The sequence below is a fragment of the Pungitius pungitius genome, chromosome 17, assembly GCF_949316345.1.
Source record: "Pungitius pungitius chromosome 17, fPunPun2.1, whole genome shotgun sequence".
NCBI lineage: Eukaryota > Metazoa > Chordata > Actinopteri > Perciformes > Gasterosteidae > Pungitius > Pungitius pungitius.
This window is the reverse complement of record NC_084916.1, coordinates 7,401,519-7,419,882: the sequence shown is the minus strand read 5'-3', so window position 1 is coordinate 7,419,882 and position 18,364 is coordinate 7,401,519. Positions and strand designations below refer to the sequence as shown.

Genomic DNA, 18,364 nt, shown 5'->3' with positions numbered 1-18,364 from the left:
CCTGTGACTCGTTGCATGCAGGGTGAATACAGAATGAACATAGTAAGAGCCTTTAACTGGTGTGTGTGTGTACTGTAAATTAAAACATATAATTAATCAAAGCAGTTATTACCATGAGAAATATTGAGCCCACTGTATCATCACGCGCCATAATTACCTTGTCTTCTTCTCGACAGTCATTAACATGAAGCCATAATCCAGCGTGTGAGTTTTTTTCTGATACACGGAAAGGCTGACGTCCACACCAGGCCTTGCTCCGGTAGTGATTGTGACATTTTCCCCTTCTCCCTGTGGGCTCTGCCCCCACCCCCCTCTACCCACTCCCTACACACCCTCTACACACCCTGTCATCCAAAATGCTCCAGTTCCTCCAGAGCAATGTCTCCTGCTCTCTCAGAAAAAGGTCACATGCTCCATTATTTCAAAGTGAACTTTCGACCTAACATTTACAGGAGGCAAAAAATAGCTGTCGATGCGAAGACGCGGCTGGTTCAATCTTCATGTATATTTTCAGAGAACGGACGGATGAGCGGAGGCGCCGCATATTGATTATCGGTGTTTGACGACACGAAGCCGAGTGTCTGCGCGGCGACGAGGGATAAGAAGGCTGAGCGGTCACACGTTGGTCCCCGCCACGCACACCCCACGAGCTGTTGCAGCACGCCGAGGGTCGTTTCTCTGCTAATTATACCTGTTGGACTTGAGGGGTAATGGAGCCTGTACAGGCAGGATGTGGCCCGCCCCCCCTGAAGGCTGCGATGGCAAAGACTCCCCCTGCCTTTGGACTCTGGTTTCACGCTGCCAGTCAGTAGTCTCTGTCAGTGCTGTTCCACTTCCATAGCGTAGCTCATTAGACCAGTGGGCGAGCACGCCGACGGGACGCAAATTGACTTTTTTTTAAAATGCCATTTTTAGCCTTACAGGGTGCGACATCAAGTGTTTACTGACGACGCCCTCCCTCGGGCCAATTACTTGTCATTAAAAGATCCGCAAGACGCCAGCTTTACTCATGCACGGCAGTAAGGGCGAGGAGAGAAACGATCCTGCGCCAATGCATTGAGACGCATACTTAATTGCTTCCTCGATCGATGCTCGTCCTAGTCAGTCCAGGCTGGCTGCTTCTAGCCTGGTTATTGACCAAGTTGTTGTTTGCTTTATCGTACAAAACTAACAACAGGAGCTTCAGTAAGAACAGACCTAAGTGAGAGAAAAACAACTACATTTAGCCACAACACTGTCGTCTTGTTATTGCGTAAGGCGCACGGAGGCATTTTCAATGCTTTGTGCCCAGTAACGAAGGGCGTTGACTAATTTCCAAGACACCGACACATTAAACAAACGTGTGTCAACAACATTTCTCATTACTCGTATTGATTTATTGACAATGTGGAAGATGCGGAGAGATATTTCTCCCTGTGCTTTTACAGCAACAATATCAGTCAGATCTATATACGGCTATTATATTTTTTAGTTCACGTATTCAAACATTAATTCGGCTGTCGGTTCTGTGGATTGAACACCTGGTTACATGGATTTTCTTTACTGCAGATAAATTCACAACAATATTGAATTCCACCAGTTTCTATCAACAATGTAACATTATGATAAAATGCCAGCTACAAACTTTCAGATTCTTGTCTCAATCAAAATGAATTATCTCCTTTGATAATTTGTCTAATTCAAGACTTTCTTCCCCTCTTTGTTTTGCATAATGTTACATTAAATCAACCTATTTTGTTTTGGATTTTTCGTTTATCAATTTCGAGCAGTCACAAAAACTCCAATGTTCTACTTGAACCTTCCGACGCTTCTCCTGTTGTTGTGCTGCTAATGATTCTCTGCTCTTTTTCTTTTGTCTTTCAGTCACAAGCTACTCTGCTCTTGTTTTTCTTTCTCCTCTCCTCAATATTTCATGGCATTGTAAGTGCATCTTTTCTGGATGTTGCTGTGCTATACCACCTGCCGACTTGCACAACACTACATTGTGCCTTGACTCCGCTCCAGTGCTTTCAACCCTGAGAGTGTGGTCTTAAAATAACAGGCTTTGAATTCAACATCTGCTGGAAAATCAAAAGTTTTGACCGAAGAAAACATCTCACAGTCGATATTCCAAGAGGCGACTCGGCCGTGTCCGTGTCCACTGGTGACTTTCAGCTGAATATGTCTTGTGGTTGCTCGTAGTAACTTGCCTAAACGGTATAGGTGCAGATAATAAACCCAGATCAGTGTCATTAAAACTAATTGAAAGCTTTCACACTTTTACAAGGACATCCTCTCGTTCTGTTGGTGTGCCGTCGTTGCTCGTAGACTCGTTTGGAGGAGAGTCACCAGTTAACACTGTAACTCGTTAAACCAACACACCGCGGCGGTTGCCAATGCATTGCACTCACTTACTAAGCAGATGGATCTGGGTCAATCAGAGTCAATTTGTTTAGGTTGAAACTGTGATCTTTGTGGTTAATACTCGTTCACAGCACAGCCGGTCGCTGTTATTTATCATGTTGTCCATTGTCTCATTGTCTTGCTGTCCAATGTTATGCAACAACCGCCATGTCAAATTCCTTTTATGTCTAACATATTTTGGAAATAAATGTTCCTGATTCCGGGCAGTTTTCTCAGTCTCGGAACATCCATTTAATATCTTACACAAATGATTCTAATTTTACATGTTAAAATCCATACAAGGGGCACCTTGAGGACAGAAATGGACGGACTGTGGCAATTTCTGAACTTCTTTTGCTATCCCAAACCAACGATCCAATACTACAACCGTAGTGTGTACGCAGGTGAGAGATAAAGCGATAAACTTGTCTCTTAGTTCTTTTTTCATGTATTTCTTTGCATGCGTACTGTTGTAGGCACAATTTATTTGGGATGTTCACCTCATCTTTCAGTGATGTTGCTATAGCACCAGCCCTGTGTGCTTGAACAACTTGCCGCATGAACTGGTTTGTTTTTGTTATAATCAAGTATTTTAGACCAGTGACATTTTTTTGTGTACCCTATAATGCATACACTGACTTTAAAAGGTCTCAAAGCAACTCTTGCACACAATCCTGCTGCACTGTGGTTATTATTCTGCTGATTTTCCAAGCCCTCATGTGAGGATCATATTAGTTTCCTGAAGAGGTAATGTGCCCTTAATCCATGACAGTTTACTCCAAACACCATTCTGCTGTTTCATTTCTATCTGTGCCTCTAAACAGATTGTCCTCAGAGTTCATCTCCTCGCTCTCGTGGCACCTTTATGACAGTTTGCTAACACTTCCCCGGAGGCTCAGCCCTTCATCGCATCCATTTCCGGGAGCGCTCCCTTTTCATCACTGCCCGGCGCAGAGGAACATTGTGCTTGATTGCATGGCAGATGCCATTTTCCTGGGCTTATATCTTAGCAATCACGTTAGCTATTTGCACAGCTGGGTACTCACTGAAGCGAGGCAGGTTAAGCGCCACACTCGGGCGGGGGGGGGGCAGAACGATGGAGGCCCAACTGGAGCTTGGGCAGGACTTTCCTCAGCACCATCCTATTACCAACAGCACTCTTGGGCTTTCTTCCATTTAGCTAATGCCTCCACATGCCCCGTCCCTACACGCCTCAGGTCCCCATACACTTCAGTCTTCTTTAACCTTATGCACCTCCTTTGATTCCTCCTCTGTAATGTCATCCTTCCTCCAGCCTCGATCAATCCGTGACCCCCCGGGGCTCTCTCTTTCTTCTTCTTTTACTTTTTCACTTTCTAAAACATATTATCCCTTACAGTTTTCATACATCCCACACTTTATCACTTGTATGGTAGTGGAGTTATGGCACTGCAAAATGCAAAATCAAAATGAAATAAGCAAACAAAGGAGCCTGATGGTAGAGTTATCTCGATGCTGAGCTTGTGCAGCAGGCGAGATGCATCTTTTAACACACTGTTACTTCCACACACATATGTTTATTTGTCCGGTTCTCCCAGTTCAAAGGCCTGTTGTTATTTTTGTCACACCCACTTTATATTCACGTTTTGACATTTCAGTAGATTAACTAATTAATCAAATAAAAAGTGGTTTACTGACACCGCCACCGGACATAAAACTCAATCAAGACAACCTAATTTTACACCATTAACATTAAAGCTGAGATTAGTCTGGAGTGAGACATGGGGAGAAGGGGAACAGATGGGTTTAGGAAATTAGAGATTGCGCAGATAGAAGCCAAGAGGAAGAAAAAAAAAATCCCACTGAGGAAGAAAAGCAGCACATTTTCTTGTGGAATATTGCTTACGCCACTAATGAAGTCAGTTAGGAAATCAATATGAAGTCAACAAGGATATATGAAAGAGTTGAGGTTGATTGATGAAGGCAAATTATCTGAATAATCAATATGCCCATCGCTGCTGTTCATGAATTAATCTCAAACGGAGCCTGTGTGGAGGTAACGAGCCGTGGTTACCGTTAGAATAGTCCGGTGAAAAAAACGGTTCTGTTGCAGGCGCATAAACAGTGCAGCACATGGTGCAAAGAACAACTGTGTTCAATTACTCATGACACTGGGAAGCCTCATTCAGTCGCATGTTACAAGTGCACACACAGTACACACAAAGCACGTCATAAATATGCATGTGCGCCTCTGTCGGTTGAGACGAGCAGCAGAAAACGTATTAACTGTCACTCTCTTTTTTTTTCTGTTGCCCGGTGTGCGGTGGGTGCATGCAACAGGAAGCAAGAGATCATCCGATGATGAATAAAAGGGAGAAAAGGCTCCTTATGTGCAGCACTTCCCTTCTGAGTGTGAGGCGACAAAAGGATGACAAATGTTAGCGGATGGAGGCGAGTGAGTCCACTGGAGCCGCACACAAAGGTGGTGGGACAGAGAGAGACGAAGAGAGTTGGGAAGGGAAAGACTGGAAGGGAAAAAAAAGTGATGGTACCCGTTCTTTTATCCGCGCCTTTACTCCAGTCGCCACGGCAACATGCCTGCAGGGCACTCAAGAGAGGCGTCATCACTGACAAAAACAACAGAGGCAGGGAGTGTGCATGAACAGAGAACGAGGGAGGAGGAAGCACGGCGGGAGATCCACAGCTGACTCCGGCTACCCCCCCCTCACTCAGGAAAGTGTAGGCATGACCTTCACTTCACTCGGCTGAGAAGTGTAATGAACACTCGTTCATCACTGGAGGTCATTCAGATTAATGTTTGGATCGCTCGGCTAAAGTTTCACCAACACCGCCACGTTCACGGGTGTGAATATCACTGATATCCCCTCTAAAAAGGACGCTATGACGAGATATGAAATTGGCAGAGTTAATCAAACCGAGGCTAATGCTTAATATTTGGAATTAACTGGGCCATTAATACTGCAGGCTGCCGTTAGGCTAGATAGAGTGGTTAAACCACCACAGGCGAAATTAAACAGGTTAATTAAAGTCTCCAAATACTCATGCTCTCTCCCTCAGTCTGTGTTAAGTGAGACACACACGCACACACACACACACACACGCACACACACACACACACACACACACACACACACACACACACACACACAGACATACAAACATACAATCACTCACACGTGTGTTGTTACTATACTCATAATGACTTTCTATGGGCCGACCGTATTCATTTCCTAATATTAATCTGAATCCTAGCTCTAACTTTAACCCCTGCTGAATCGCAAAAAATAATTTCTCCGAAATCTTTACTCCAGCAACCTAAAAATGACGTCTTGCGTAAAAAGAAAAAGGGAATCTCATACCAGTACATGAAAAACAAAATTGGTAACATTTTATTATGCTACCTCTGACTAACGTTAGCATAGCATCTGCCCATGTATCGGCACGTGTTGTTGTTGTGTGCTTCATGATGATTTGATATTGGATCGGTGCATATCGACTAGATGCCAATTCCAGTTCCAGCATTTTAGGGTGCATCCAGTGGCATCAATATCAGAAAACAACTTTAATTAAAAGGCCTGAGTAAGCTGAACAAAGTAGATTATCGATTAGCGCATTCTCCTCCCTGTGATTAGGCCTGCTGGACCTCACGATGGGCCCTGACCAATAGCTCCCTGTCTTTCATGATCCCAAATTGGGCCATTATTAAGTTATCATGTAATCTGATCCCAGCGCTCTTCACCACCACGGAGTGGTTGTTTTTCCTTAAATTTGTCTTTTCTACATCAAACAGCTTCCCCTTTCTTAGTTGTTGACAAAAATATGAACACTGGGCTTGTAATTAACTACGCTCATGATTAAACGGGGATATTGAGATTTGAGTCTTTTTAGTTTGTTCCCAGTAAAATCCCAGAGTAAACCCTGAACTTTATAGATTAAAAAATGTGTCCTGCGCAGTTTTATTTAAATAATGATACCCTACTTAATCCCACCTCAAACAAAACATTAAACTGCATGCGGTTTGTAATTATCATGATAATCTCAAACCCAAACCCTCACCTTTATGACTCTGATGATTTTTTTTTGTGTGCACATTTTGAGGGGGCGGGGCCGCGGCAGAGACCGACCCGCGAGCGCATCTCGACCATCAGAGGGCGGGTTTGTAGAGTTTGTGTGCGCGGCGTGTTGCTGCTGCTGCTGCTGCTGCTGGTGCTGATGCTGAGGGGAGCGCACGGTGCACCCAATCCTTCCAGCGGCTTCAAAGCAGACACGCGGGGCTCAGCTGCGGACGCGGTAGACGTCGCACGTGTGGTTTCCCTGCGATGCCCAGCGAGAAGCGGCGAACAAAACCAGGAGAGATTTCAGTCCAGTGTTGGATTCGGCGCAAGTGAAGATGCCCAAATGGCTCTCAGCGCAATGGGATTCGAGTTGAGGAACACGTAAGAATCTCCCCACAAACCCACCCATCATACTCCTCGTTAACGTAACCGGGAACTTTTTTTTCTTTTTTTGTCGACTGCTGGGATGTTGTGAGCGACCGCGTGCATCCCGGGCCACAAGGAGACGGGGAAGAGAGCGGTGGAAGCAGGGCGGCGGAGGCGCACCGGACGGGGATTATGGCTCTCGCAGCGCTTTCTCTCAGCCTCGTCACGCTGGCGCTCACCAACTCGCACCTGACGACAGCCAACGACCGACACGGCGTGTACTGGAACAGCTCGAACCTACAGTGAGTGGATCTGCGGAGAGTTACCGCCCCCCCTTCCCTCTTTGTTCACCCAGGCACTTGTGCTGATAACTTGTTTACTAGACGGGGGGGAGAACCTATTTCCCCAGCATTAAGATAATCAACGTTAGTCCTGGGCTGTCTCATTCAATATTGTTCATCTGTATTACGATTTCTCTTCTCCATTTAATCAGAGTACAGTAATCACCAGAGGGGGAGAGGGGGAGAAGAGGGGGGGGGCGTTGTTATCGCTGCGCCCTGAATGCAGAGTGGTTAGTTTAGAAATATTTTATTTTCTTTACAGCTCGAGATTTGACCACATTCTGCTTCAAAGAAGGCAGCATGTCATCTCTTTATTTGACCCGCTTTCACTTTAGCATCACCTTAGCTGCAGCACAAATACATAATTCACATGCTCGCACAAAAACTTCCATACATCTGTATATGGGCGCTCACTAACGACTGCCCGCCAGACGGACAGGCATCCATGTAATCACAGAGCGCCCCCCCGCCCCCTTACGAAAGGGAGGTTGCTTACCTCAGGTAAGCTCCCCCAGGCTCTCCCTTCTCCCTCCACCTGCGGGATGTGAAGCCAGCCTGCAGTGGGGGGCAGAGATCGATGTGGATTCTGCTCCCTTTGTCTTCTCATTAGCCAACAGTGAATCCATCTTTCTCACATTCTTTTATCTCTTCTCCTCACCCAACCTAGCCTCAAACCCCCCCCCCCCCCCCCATCCTTCCCCCAATCTGTGTTCCTCCCCTGTCCATTTGTATGCACCTCATACACAGGGTCTCTCCTATCGCCTCTCTCTATCTCATAGTTGGTTATTTTCTTTCCTCTCCTATTTTTCTCACCAGCCGGCCTGTCCCCCTCAATTCCCCTTTTTGCCCCCACTGCATCTCATTACCACTCCCCCTCACATCTGTTCCTGTACCCTCATTCACCTATACCAGGCTCTCAGACGATAGTACAAATATACAGTAGAAGCATCAAATGGTCAAGGGGCCGCTGCAGCACAGCCTCATCCTCATTAATGTGTGAATGTATGAGTCACATTCTAAACTATTCTAGATGTATAACTGTAGCTAGTCCTGACACTGGGACTTGGAAATGCAGGAGTTAACTGATGATGCTTTTGAGCTGTGTTTAAGTGGCCAGGATTTTGAGCGTCACCACCAGTATTAGTCCTAACTATCCATTTCAATTAGTCCTTCGCTGTGATCTCTGTCACTCTCTGTCAATATTATTTTCGGAGCGTGGATAAGGTTGCTCCCTGTCGTTGCTCGTCGCAGTGTTAGCGCATTTTGTGGCTTCGAATTGACATTTATGTGTAAATGTGACAAATATTCAGTATAATGTGTGTGTGTATGTGTGTGAGAGTGAGAGGGAGGAAAAGAGAAGGGGAATTGAGAAGGAAACAAAGTGCAGGTGTGGGTCGCCATGCCTGCATGTGCAAAACCTCTTCTTTTCCCCACAGCGAGGTACGCATCTCTAAAATGATAATGCAAAAATTGACCCAGTTTGCAGGTAGCAGACGAATCCTCCGAGGCTGTGGCGAGAACACTGTCGGCCATCAAGATTTAAAAGGCTGCGGGCTCAGACCCACTTCTCCAACGCGCCGTCCACACTCGGTATAGACCCTGGCGGTTCTAGAGACGGGCTCAGGGAGGAGCTCACAGGCCTTCAGGGCCCAACTGTGGTTGGGATCATAATGTTTTAACCTTTAGCGGTTTAGCAGATGGTTACATTTGCAGCTGAGAGAAATTGCATCGCTTTGAAGCCGAGAGAAATTGTGACCAAAAGCCATGAAAATGTATTTTTGCGATAATGCACGGCGAGAAATGTCCCGCTCCGGTGTATTGAGCGTCTAGCAGGGGATTGTTTGATTCTTTGCAGCCTGTCTGAAGTACACAGCATGCAAGGCTTTTTAAAGCTCTTTTCCTCTAGCTCGGAAAATTTAAGGCGAGATGTCTCGATTATCATAACCCAAAGCAATAACTCTGAGTGCTTTGATTACCTCACTGGTCCGTCACAATCACACAGCACCCGCCCCTTTAGAAAAGTGTTGCTCTCAGCTTCCGATCGCAGCAGTGTACCTGGCCAACTCATTACAGATGTCCCCGCTAATGGCTGACCGAGGCAGGAAAAAACACACACACACACACACACACACACACGCAGCCCATTAAATCATCCCGCATCTGAGGCCATCTGCCAATTAGAGGGGGGAGATGTGGAACATCTTGGGAGCACGCGGGAGCAGCGGTGCACTGCGGTAGCCTCGCCTACCCACACGCGGCGCCCCGCGCTCCCGCCACTTCCTCCCATCAGGTGTTTGGCCTCGCCGGTTAGACGGGGTCCGCCCGTCCATAATTAGGAACCCCATGTCGACATGATCAAAACGACAGCGCCGCTTTCCCACTTCTTCCACACAAGTCACCCACTGTGTGTCCAGTGAGTTTGTGAACGCGGCACACAGCGCTTTGCCAAATTGCCGTCATCCCAAGACGAAAGTCCTCTTTGACTGTCGGTTTACACATCTGCCTTCTTCCTGCTACACATCGGCGCCCTGATTTGGAGCCGACGCAGTGTTTTGTCAGACCACCTACACCGCGGGACGGAAAATAAACGACCCGATCCTCTGCGCTGTAAAATAAATGATCTCCTTGACGAATAGGCGACCCCGAGACCCCCCCCCCCCATCCCGCTTGATCAACGTCGAGGTCATTGGGCCTTTCTCGCTCAGCAGGCTCGTTAACCGCCAGGTCGGTCCGTGTGGGCGGGTAAGAGCCGGCTGCAGGGGACAGCGGAACCCTGACGCACCCTGCGTGATAGGTTTGTAGATGTTTAATTGCTGTTTAGGGGAATTGTTACTGAGAGAAGAAAATGGGAGAGGGAGAGACAGATGAGCGATGGAGAGGGAGAAGTCAGAAAACTGAGGGAGGGGGAAGAGGAGGATGCAAAGTGTGAAGGATATTACTGCAGTGGAAGAGGTGGGCGTAATGGAGAGATTGGAAGGAGAACATGTCGGAGAGGTGGAAAGCGGAGCGGCCTTTCTGAGGAGGAAAGTGAAGGGAAAAGGTTGATTGAGTTGGCCTGAAGTCAGGAGGGGTGAAAGAGAGCACAGGTTCCTCCGGATGTGGAAAGTCAGGTTATTTGGCCGAGTGTGTTGCAGCTGCCGTTTTCTGACGAGATGATACCCAAAGGAGTTGATCCGTGCTAATGCGAACGCGGGCCGGGTCTCCCGTGTGGACCGATGCTCTGAGAAAATAGCGGCCGCCACCTGCCCCCTCTGCCCCCTCTGCCTCCTCTGCCCCGCTAACCCGACGGGGCCTACGGGAGGCGTTTGATACCTGATCACACGCATGTCCGCCCGCCTGCAGCCCCATCTGCACACAAATGCATTTTATTCACTGGCATTCAATTTGTTATTGCACATTCATTGGATAGCGAGTATTTTTTCTTTTTTTTCTTTGATTGGTGTGGAATGAGAATGTGGAAACATCTTTCTTTTTTCTATACGATATTGAATACTGAAGTGCGCCTCTTTCGAATAACCCAAAACATTGGAACGCTTTGAATTGTTGGTCAGCCCCGGACATCTAGAAGATACGTTTGATGATCAGCGCTCTTATATTGATAGTTAACTTGACATCATCACCTGGCTTCATTTTGCCGTAATGGCGACTCAAAGCGGGTCGCTCCGCGGCGTGTCGGCCATTTTTAGCTCACCAGAGTCTGCTATGAGTGGCATAAATGGATGGAGAAACACTGAAAGGGTGGTTAATGGATCCAAGAGTGGGTGAGCGGATCAATACATTTATATGCTATGGAGAGGTGAGTGGACCGTGGCTTAACAAAAAACACTACACAGTGGCTTTTTGAGCAGCAATCAATACGAGTGCATCAGGTGATCAATGTCCAAATGTATTTCTAATTGCATTTCACGGTGGGACAGTAAATTTCCATGAGGAATTCTCATGGAGCTCTGGAGGCTTAGATGAAGTATTGCCCTGGAACGGCCTTCTTGGGGATTGATTATCGCGGCCTTGTCAGTCGGTGCTCTGGGGGTTCACGCTCCACGGAGGCCCCATCCATGTCAGCGCCAAGCCTGGTCTTGTAGCGTGGGGCCGCCCGCTTCAGAAGGCAAGGTTTAAAAAAAGCACGAGGCTGAGCACAGATTAGACCCAAAGATGTTCTTGAGTACCTCTGTTGGAGTTAAATAAACTGTAAGGCAGAAATTAAAAAGGCTTTCATCCTTGCATGCATTTAGAATCTGCCTGCTTCACAGATTCAAAGGTTGGGGGAGAACAACGGAAGGCATCATCTGTTTTCTACTTCTAAGCAAAGTAAAAGTACACAGAGTATCCCTTCTCTGTACATGTGTTGTTCAAGCTGCACGGTTAAGAATTCTCTGCACTTACAGTCAGACAAAACAAGTGAGCACCCAGGTATTGATGTTCATTCAAAGAGCTGTTGCTCTTAGAAAGCTGTGATTCTACTTTGAATGTGGGTTAAATTGAAATGTTGGCGGGGATACAGATAAAACCTCAGGAGGAAACGCTTAATCAGCCCCGAGTTTAATAGATGCGAACCGGAGGGTAATGGTGCAAACCGTCACAATAAAATCACACATCTCTGGGGTTTTCTTCTATCTTCTCTGGTGCCAGTTGATCTCAGCCAGGGGTCCGGGGACTCACAGGGGTCCTCGAGGGAGCTTGAGGAGGTTGACAGAAAAAACATTAATGACTAATCTCCCCATAGGTTTTTACTTGGATCCCTTCTGTGGCCAGTTCATGGCTCCGACTGAAAAACCGAATAATGTTTAAGGGTGTTCCCCAAAGGAATCGGCGTCTGTTTATGAGTCGTGAGGCATTATAAATCCTCTTTCAGAGGAGGAGGAGTTTACTGGTGAGCTTGGCTCGGTTAAACGAAGCAGTCTGTTAGTTAGGTATTTCTCTGATAGCAGGAAATTCTTCAAGCCTTAGTTTCCTCGTCAATCTTTTAAAGTGAAGTAATTCATCAAACAGACTTTACAATTGACTGAGTTCTTTTCAATGTAATTTTGTCATGTTTCACAAAGCAAATCTTTGATTGAATGAAGATGACAAAATAGAGTTTGAAAGGTAACCTTAACGTTTATTTAACAACTTGGAGAACTTGAAGTTGAATGTCAGTCGACAGAAGAAGCCTTTATTTAAGTGATGCTTTCTAATAAGTTAAGTGAGCATCGTGTATGTAACTGGGGTTCCTACATCTGTTCTAGCACATGTTAACAGAGTCTGCAAAGCAGTAAGGCCGGCTTGTGGTTTTCTGGAACATCGCCCTGCAGTCAGCGGCGATGTTCACAATCATATAGATCAATGCTGCTAGGCTATTGTAGCTCTAATAGAAGTACAGATGGTTCTACACACTGGCTATAGCCCAAGCTCGCAATGGCCCCACAATGGAATAGGGGAGCTAACCATGGGGTGGAAAGTGCTACTATGAAAAAACATAGTTAGGTCCTTCATACGCCATCAAAACAGATTAGCATTCCATGCCGTCCAAGGTTATGAAAGCTGCCCTTAACTGGCAGTGGGAACCCACAGGAGATAGTCCTTATCCCAGCCAGGTAGAACCAATTTCAGACTCAATGATTTGAATGCAAATGCTTTCTACAAAAAGAACTTTCCAACTTAGAATAGGAGCTCCACAGTACATTACACTGGGAGTCTTCACGGCAGAGCCCGTTACCCAGTGGGAAATTACACTGCCACTATGATGGAAATGGCTGCCACGTAGGAAAAAGATCAAAGCTGTTGATGGGTGGATGGTCACTGGCTGGGGTTTGATTATTTGGGAAATTGGCCTTGTTATGCCACATGGCCTGGAAAATGATATGGTGGCCAAAGCAGTTGGTCAAAATCATTTGTTTTGTTATTGGAGCAGAAGGCCTCTTCTGAGGTGTTGCAATCGGGGTGATATTCTGCACCGACTTATCGGTGTCCCTTCATAAAAAGGCAGCGAGTGAGGTGACTGACCCGAGCTCTGTCATATCTTGTTCTCTGTTCATTCCCTTCAGGTCTTGAGCCGTGACGGGTCTTCCCTCTAATGCTCTCGGGTGCTTAACAGTAGCGGCGTTACGAGGAGTGGAATCTGTCCTCAAAGCTTAGTGCATGATACGGCTTCAGCTTTCCTTTCACGCGAGAGCAATTTCGGATACGAGCAGCGTAATAATTAGGTATTCTGATATAATTGAGATTTTTCTCTTTGAGGATATAATTATATGAACGTTTGAGACCCTTTGGCGGGCATCATCCATGTAATGAGAATATTTGAAGAAAATGCTGTGCATCTAGAATGACGACAGGTAATTTGACCCTTTAGCAGCAGTCACGTGACAATAACGCCCTGTGAGTATGTCAAAATGGCATTGAAATTGCATTACACATATTCTATAATACATATTACTAATTTATTTTTTGATTATAAAGAGGAAATATTGTAATATCCTTTGGATGGAAAATAATCATCAAGAAAATGGGACCAACCTTTCGTAGCTCACGTTCATCGATTATAGCTACATTCCTGGAATTGAATTTGTCACAGACGTCTGATCACTTTTTAACTATTTGAGTCAGTATCGGCCTGGTGTTGGCTCTCTTTACTGCTGATAAAATGTATTTCCCTGACTTTCATTTTTGTCTTTTTTTGCTGCTTTTTCCATCCGCTAGCTGTTGCGCTGCCTTTTTTTTTTAAATGATGAAGTAACTAAATATTAATACAACTGCAATGTGAAGTCTGCTCTGACTCCGCCCTTGATTTTATGGGAAAATTGGATACAGGACAGTCGTGGTGCCAGGACGTTTTGTGTTGTAAAAGGGGCCGTTCCGTCAATGGGCCGCTCAAACTCTGAATATTTAATATAAACACAGCCAGATCAGAGCACAGCTCAGTCATCGGCGCCACACTCCTTTCTTTCCCTCCCTGTTTCCATATCTTCACCTCATCATTTAATCAGGTCTCGTGTTGGCCTGCATCAAAAATCTATTTGGAATTCATTTGCCGCCTTGATGTGTAAATTCAGTTATGGTTAATACATGAGCTACAGCACATGCATAATCATGTCTCTCTCTAGTCACACACATTCATTTTTATTTCTTCCTGCGTGGCGTTCCCACCCATTGATTTAAATTAACAATACGTGACTCATCTGGCACTTGTGGCATCCTCCATCAATGGGGAGGTTTCCTTTCCCCTGCCTCATCTCTCTGTGGAGCAGTGAGTAGTGCAGGAAACACTATTCATTTGCATTTGTTACAGCAGAGGGGGCTCACTTGAGGAGGGGTGGTGGCCCGCTTGTTGCCACTACATTTGGAAGGCTTCGCTATACATGACCAGATGATCGAGGACGCTGTTTGCCCTACTACCCCCGGTGCAGATCCTCTTCTCTCTTTGTACCTATCCGCTTTGTTACTTATTACGGTATTTGTTTGGTTGCTTCTGCTACTCTTTGTCCGCCGTGGGCCACGTCCGATCGGTGTGTGAGATGCTCCCGTGGACTTTGTAGCCACATCTCTAAAAGAACATCGCCGCGTGTTGCCTTGCAGTGTCAGAAATCTGCTTCTATCATGACTTCTCTCTGAGGTTAGCAGCCCTTCATAGTGCTGCATGGGGACTGTTTCTACACCAGCGTATAGTTTGTAAAAGTAGCAGGCACACGGAGACCGGTCCAGATCTTCACCATGCTGTGTGTGGGTGTATAGAATATTAATGTCCTGCTGCGCTATCTCACTCTTGTTGTGTCTGTCTGTGTGTGTGTGTTTGAGTGTGCGGGGCTGCTATTAAGTGCCACTTGAGGTCCGTCTGGGCTATCTGTGGAGTGTCTCGTTGTCTCGGCCCTCCTTGTGTCTTACTGTCTGTCCCTTTGGCCTGAGCTTCCTTTTCCCGCGTGGCGTTGGCCTCCCGATCCGGCTCGCCTCGCGCCTTGTGTGGAGTCGATGGGAAGTCCCCCCGAAGGGCCGCTTGGCTAAACCGCATTGCCGTGCGTGGGAGGAAAGCTGGCACAACCGGCCATTTACCTACCTTTTAATTTATTACTCTGCTGCCATTTGAGAGTGAATTGCACACATTGTGTCATTATTCAGAAATCCTGTTTGCCCGCAGCGCGTGCACTTTCCTCCGGCACAGTGCAGGTGCATACCCACGGGCCTCGCATACATTATAATGTACAGTAGGAAATAGATGATTTATGATAAATAGATTTGCTTTGGCAGCACTTAAAGGGATTCTGTGCGACTTTCCAGCAGCAAGTGAGAGTGATAGAAAAGGTTACAACAAAAATACAACCAAAAGGAAGAGAAGCATGGTTGGGGGAGGGAAGTGTAAAAAAAAAAAAAACATGAGATGGAGGAGGGAGATATAAGGCAGTGCAGAGAGTAAAAGGCAGAGAGAGGAGTGGATGTGGTGGTATTGGAGGGGGAGCAGGAAGGGGGGTTTCGTGTATAGAGGAGATGAAGAGCCTGTTTGGAGAATATGAATGGAGTGTCAGATAATGGAGTATCTTTAAAGGCCTCAACCTTTTCTTCTTCATCTTGTGTCGAACCAAGCAGCTCGGAGGCACAGCTGTAAAACCAGGAAAGAGCGGCAGAATACGGATCTGCATCAATAGCAAACCCCCCCCCCCCCCCCTCCTCCGGCTTTCATTAAACCAACGGTATCACATTTAGTGGATTGTTTGTTTCACCCCTTTAGTCCAGCATTAGGAGCATGTGTTTGGCCTAATAAAACCTGTTTGTTAGAGGTGACTCGTTTGTTTTCCCCCGCTAGCTGATTTCGTAAACATTTACTCTAATTCATGGATCTACTGTATCCATCCATCCGTTCTCTTCTCTGCCTGGCCCATTCACTCTGTGCCTCTTCCTCTCCATACTACACGCACATACTTAAACACGCCCGCCAATTTTTCGAGTTGCAGCTGTGCCTTTAATCCTGCCCAACCCCCTGTCAACTGCGATGAAGAATGCCGTTGTGCGTGCACAGACATGAGAGGAAAGGAATCAAGAGTAAGGGAAGGAGGGCGATAAGGACGCTCTTGTGCCTCATGATTGGAGGAAGGAAAGGCACGAAAGGCTTTTGTCATAGGTGACGTTCAGGGAGAGGGAACGGGCGGCCACATGGTAGCCACATACATGCAAGAGGCATGCACACAGCGCGCTGGCAGGGAAAGTAACAGCTGAGCACATTGTTAAGAGTTAAATGATGTACTGGGGAGAACAACGCGTACGGGCCGAGGTCGTTGTTTATGATGTGCAAAGCAAGTGTGACACACGGCGACTGCAAGAGATGGATTCCTCCCGTGGAAATTGGTTTAATACCAGGAGATTTATTCCCTGCGAGCCCTGACTGATGTTGAAAACATTGTTGGTCGGGATATGAAAAAAATGGACTGCGGATAATCAAATTCAAATCTCTGGCGCTTACTTTTTCATTTGATCCCGAGTAGTGTAAATGTAATGTTGGGACATCCGACCCCCTGCAGTTGTCTCTGTCATCATAAATCTGTCAGCAAAAATGTACTCGTAGCATTGTCACAACTCCCAAATATTCTGATTTAGCATTTGCAATTCATGAAGCAGGCTGTAATCCCTAATTAGCAGGCTTTAATTTCCCTAACGGGAAGGAACTTTTGGTCAAATTAGAGGTTCCATCAAGTTTTGATTCTAGCCCCCAGCGACTTCCTTATAGGGCTAAATGAGAGCCAGTGAGACCATATCTCCAGTTGATGTGCATTGCCAGGAAGATAACAGCAGTTTCAAAAATGCCAGCAACATTAGCATTCCTGCAACTTGCTGTGTGTGCGAGCTCACTTTTAAAAACCTCAAAAAAAAAGAAAATTAAAAATAATTGCTGTTCGTCAGCAAAAACCTGGCTTCCCCTCCCCCTCTTTGCTTCATCTTTATTAGACAATTCATCAGCAATCTATCATCATATGTATTATTTATGAGCAGTTCATTGTGAACACGCAGCACGAGTTGCTTTAGTTATTTTGCTATTTTTTTCAAACTAGTGTCAGCCCTATTGTGTGTATATATGAGGAAAGGAAAGGAGGACTACAAGCTTCAGAAAACGATGCTTTTCTTCTAATGAGGACTTGTTCCCCCCCAGCGTTAAACCCCACCAGCCTAAGTGGAGAGCCAGCCCCCGCTCAGTGCCCCCATATGCAAATACCCATTCTTCAAATCAACCTAGCGGTTCATTTTGGGGCGCTCGATATCGGTCTGGCCTTCTGCGAGGTGCTTTACACAGAATTCCTTTGACCTCCAAGGTCACGTGGTGGAATGACACCTTTAATCACTAACCTCCAGTCGGTGTTCCCGGCCTCCAGAGGGACGGACGAGGTCAGGAAGTAAACTGCCTGTGAGGTTGTATTAAGGGAACTGTATAGAGAGCTGATGGGGTTGTGATAGCGCTGACTGGGCTTTAGCCCCACTGAATTCTGGTTAATAAGGAAACATTAGGAGCCAGATGCCTGTGCTGCATTGTATACCATTAGCCCTGACCTAGAGTTGTTGTTGATTCACTCGAGAGGTGACGAGGAGTCCTGCAGGTGTCAAAGAAACTAAAAACCCAGAGCACATATTTAATGTTTGCAACAAGATTCTGCCCAAATTGGCAGCTGCTCTAAAAAAAGTTAACAGATTACAGTAAATAATGTAGCACATCAGTATTTTCAACATTAGCTTTAAAAATGTTTTTATAATTGCATACCTGTCAAAAGACACATTTTCTCATTTAACTCAATGGGAAATTGTATCCAAACTCTTGACTAGCTGTTGGCCTCAGGAACAGTGACATTAGAAATGTCTATTAATATAATGTTTTAATATTTTAAATCACCAATGTTTTTCTTTGGTACATTAAAGAGCCTGATGAGAAAGAAACGATTACTTCATGATAACTGTTTGGTACACGGGAAAGAAACTTATTAAAATTAAATAATATATATATAATTAAAATATTTTAAAATTTAATTAAAATTATTCCGTTTATTATGGACATATTTGAACATTCATTTGAACAAGATGTAGTTTGCCTTCACAACAGACATGCAATTACTGCTAATGTAATTAATAGTTTATTTGCTATGACCACACTCTTTATCTAGTCAGACATTGCAGAAGTGATGGGGGTAAAGTATTGTGTTGTATTTCATAGGTTGACACCTCAGCCTCTTTCAGCACTGACTGTCAAGGTGCCCCTGACCAAGGCCATAAACC

The 18,364-nt window shown here is 45.7% G+C and overlaps 1 protein-coding gene across 1 annotated transcript in view; it reads left to right on the top strand.

Moving 5' to 3' along the window:
- Positions 1-2,457: 2,457 nt before the first annotated feature.
- efna3a (ephrin-A3a) overlaps positions 2,458-18,364 on the top strand; it is a 55,043-nt gene continuing 39,136 nt past the window's right edge. Inside the window, exon 1 of the mRNA XM_037473546.2 lies at positions 2,458-7,105. Coding sequence (XP_037329443.1) covers positions 6,996-7,105 — 110 coding nt within the window. The 5' untranslated portion in view covers positions 2,458-6,995. The remainder of the gene's footprint in view (positions 7,106-18,364) is intronic.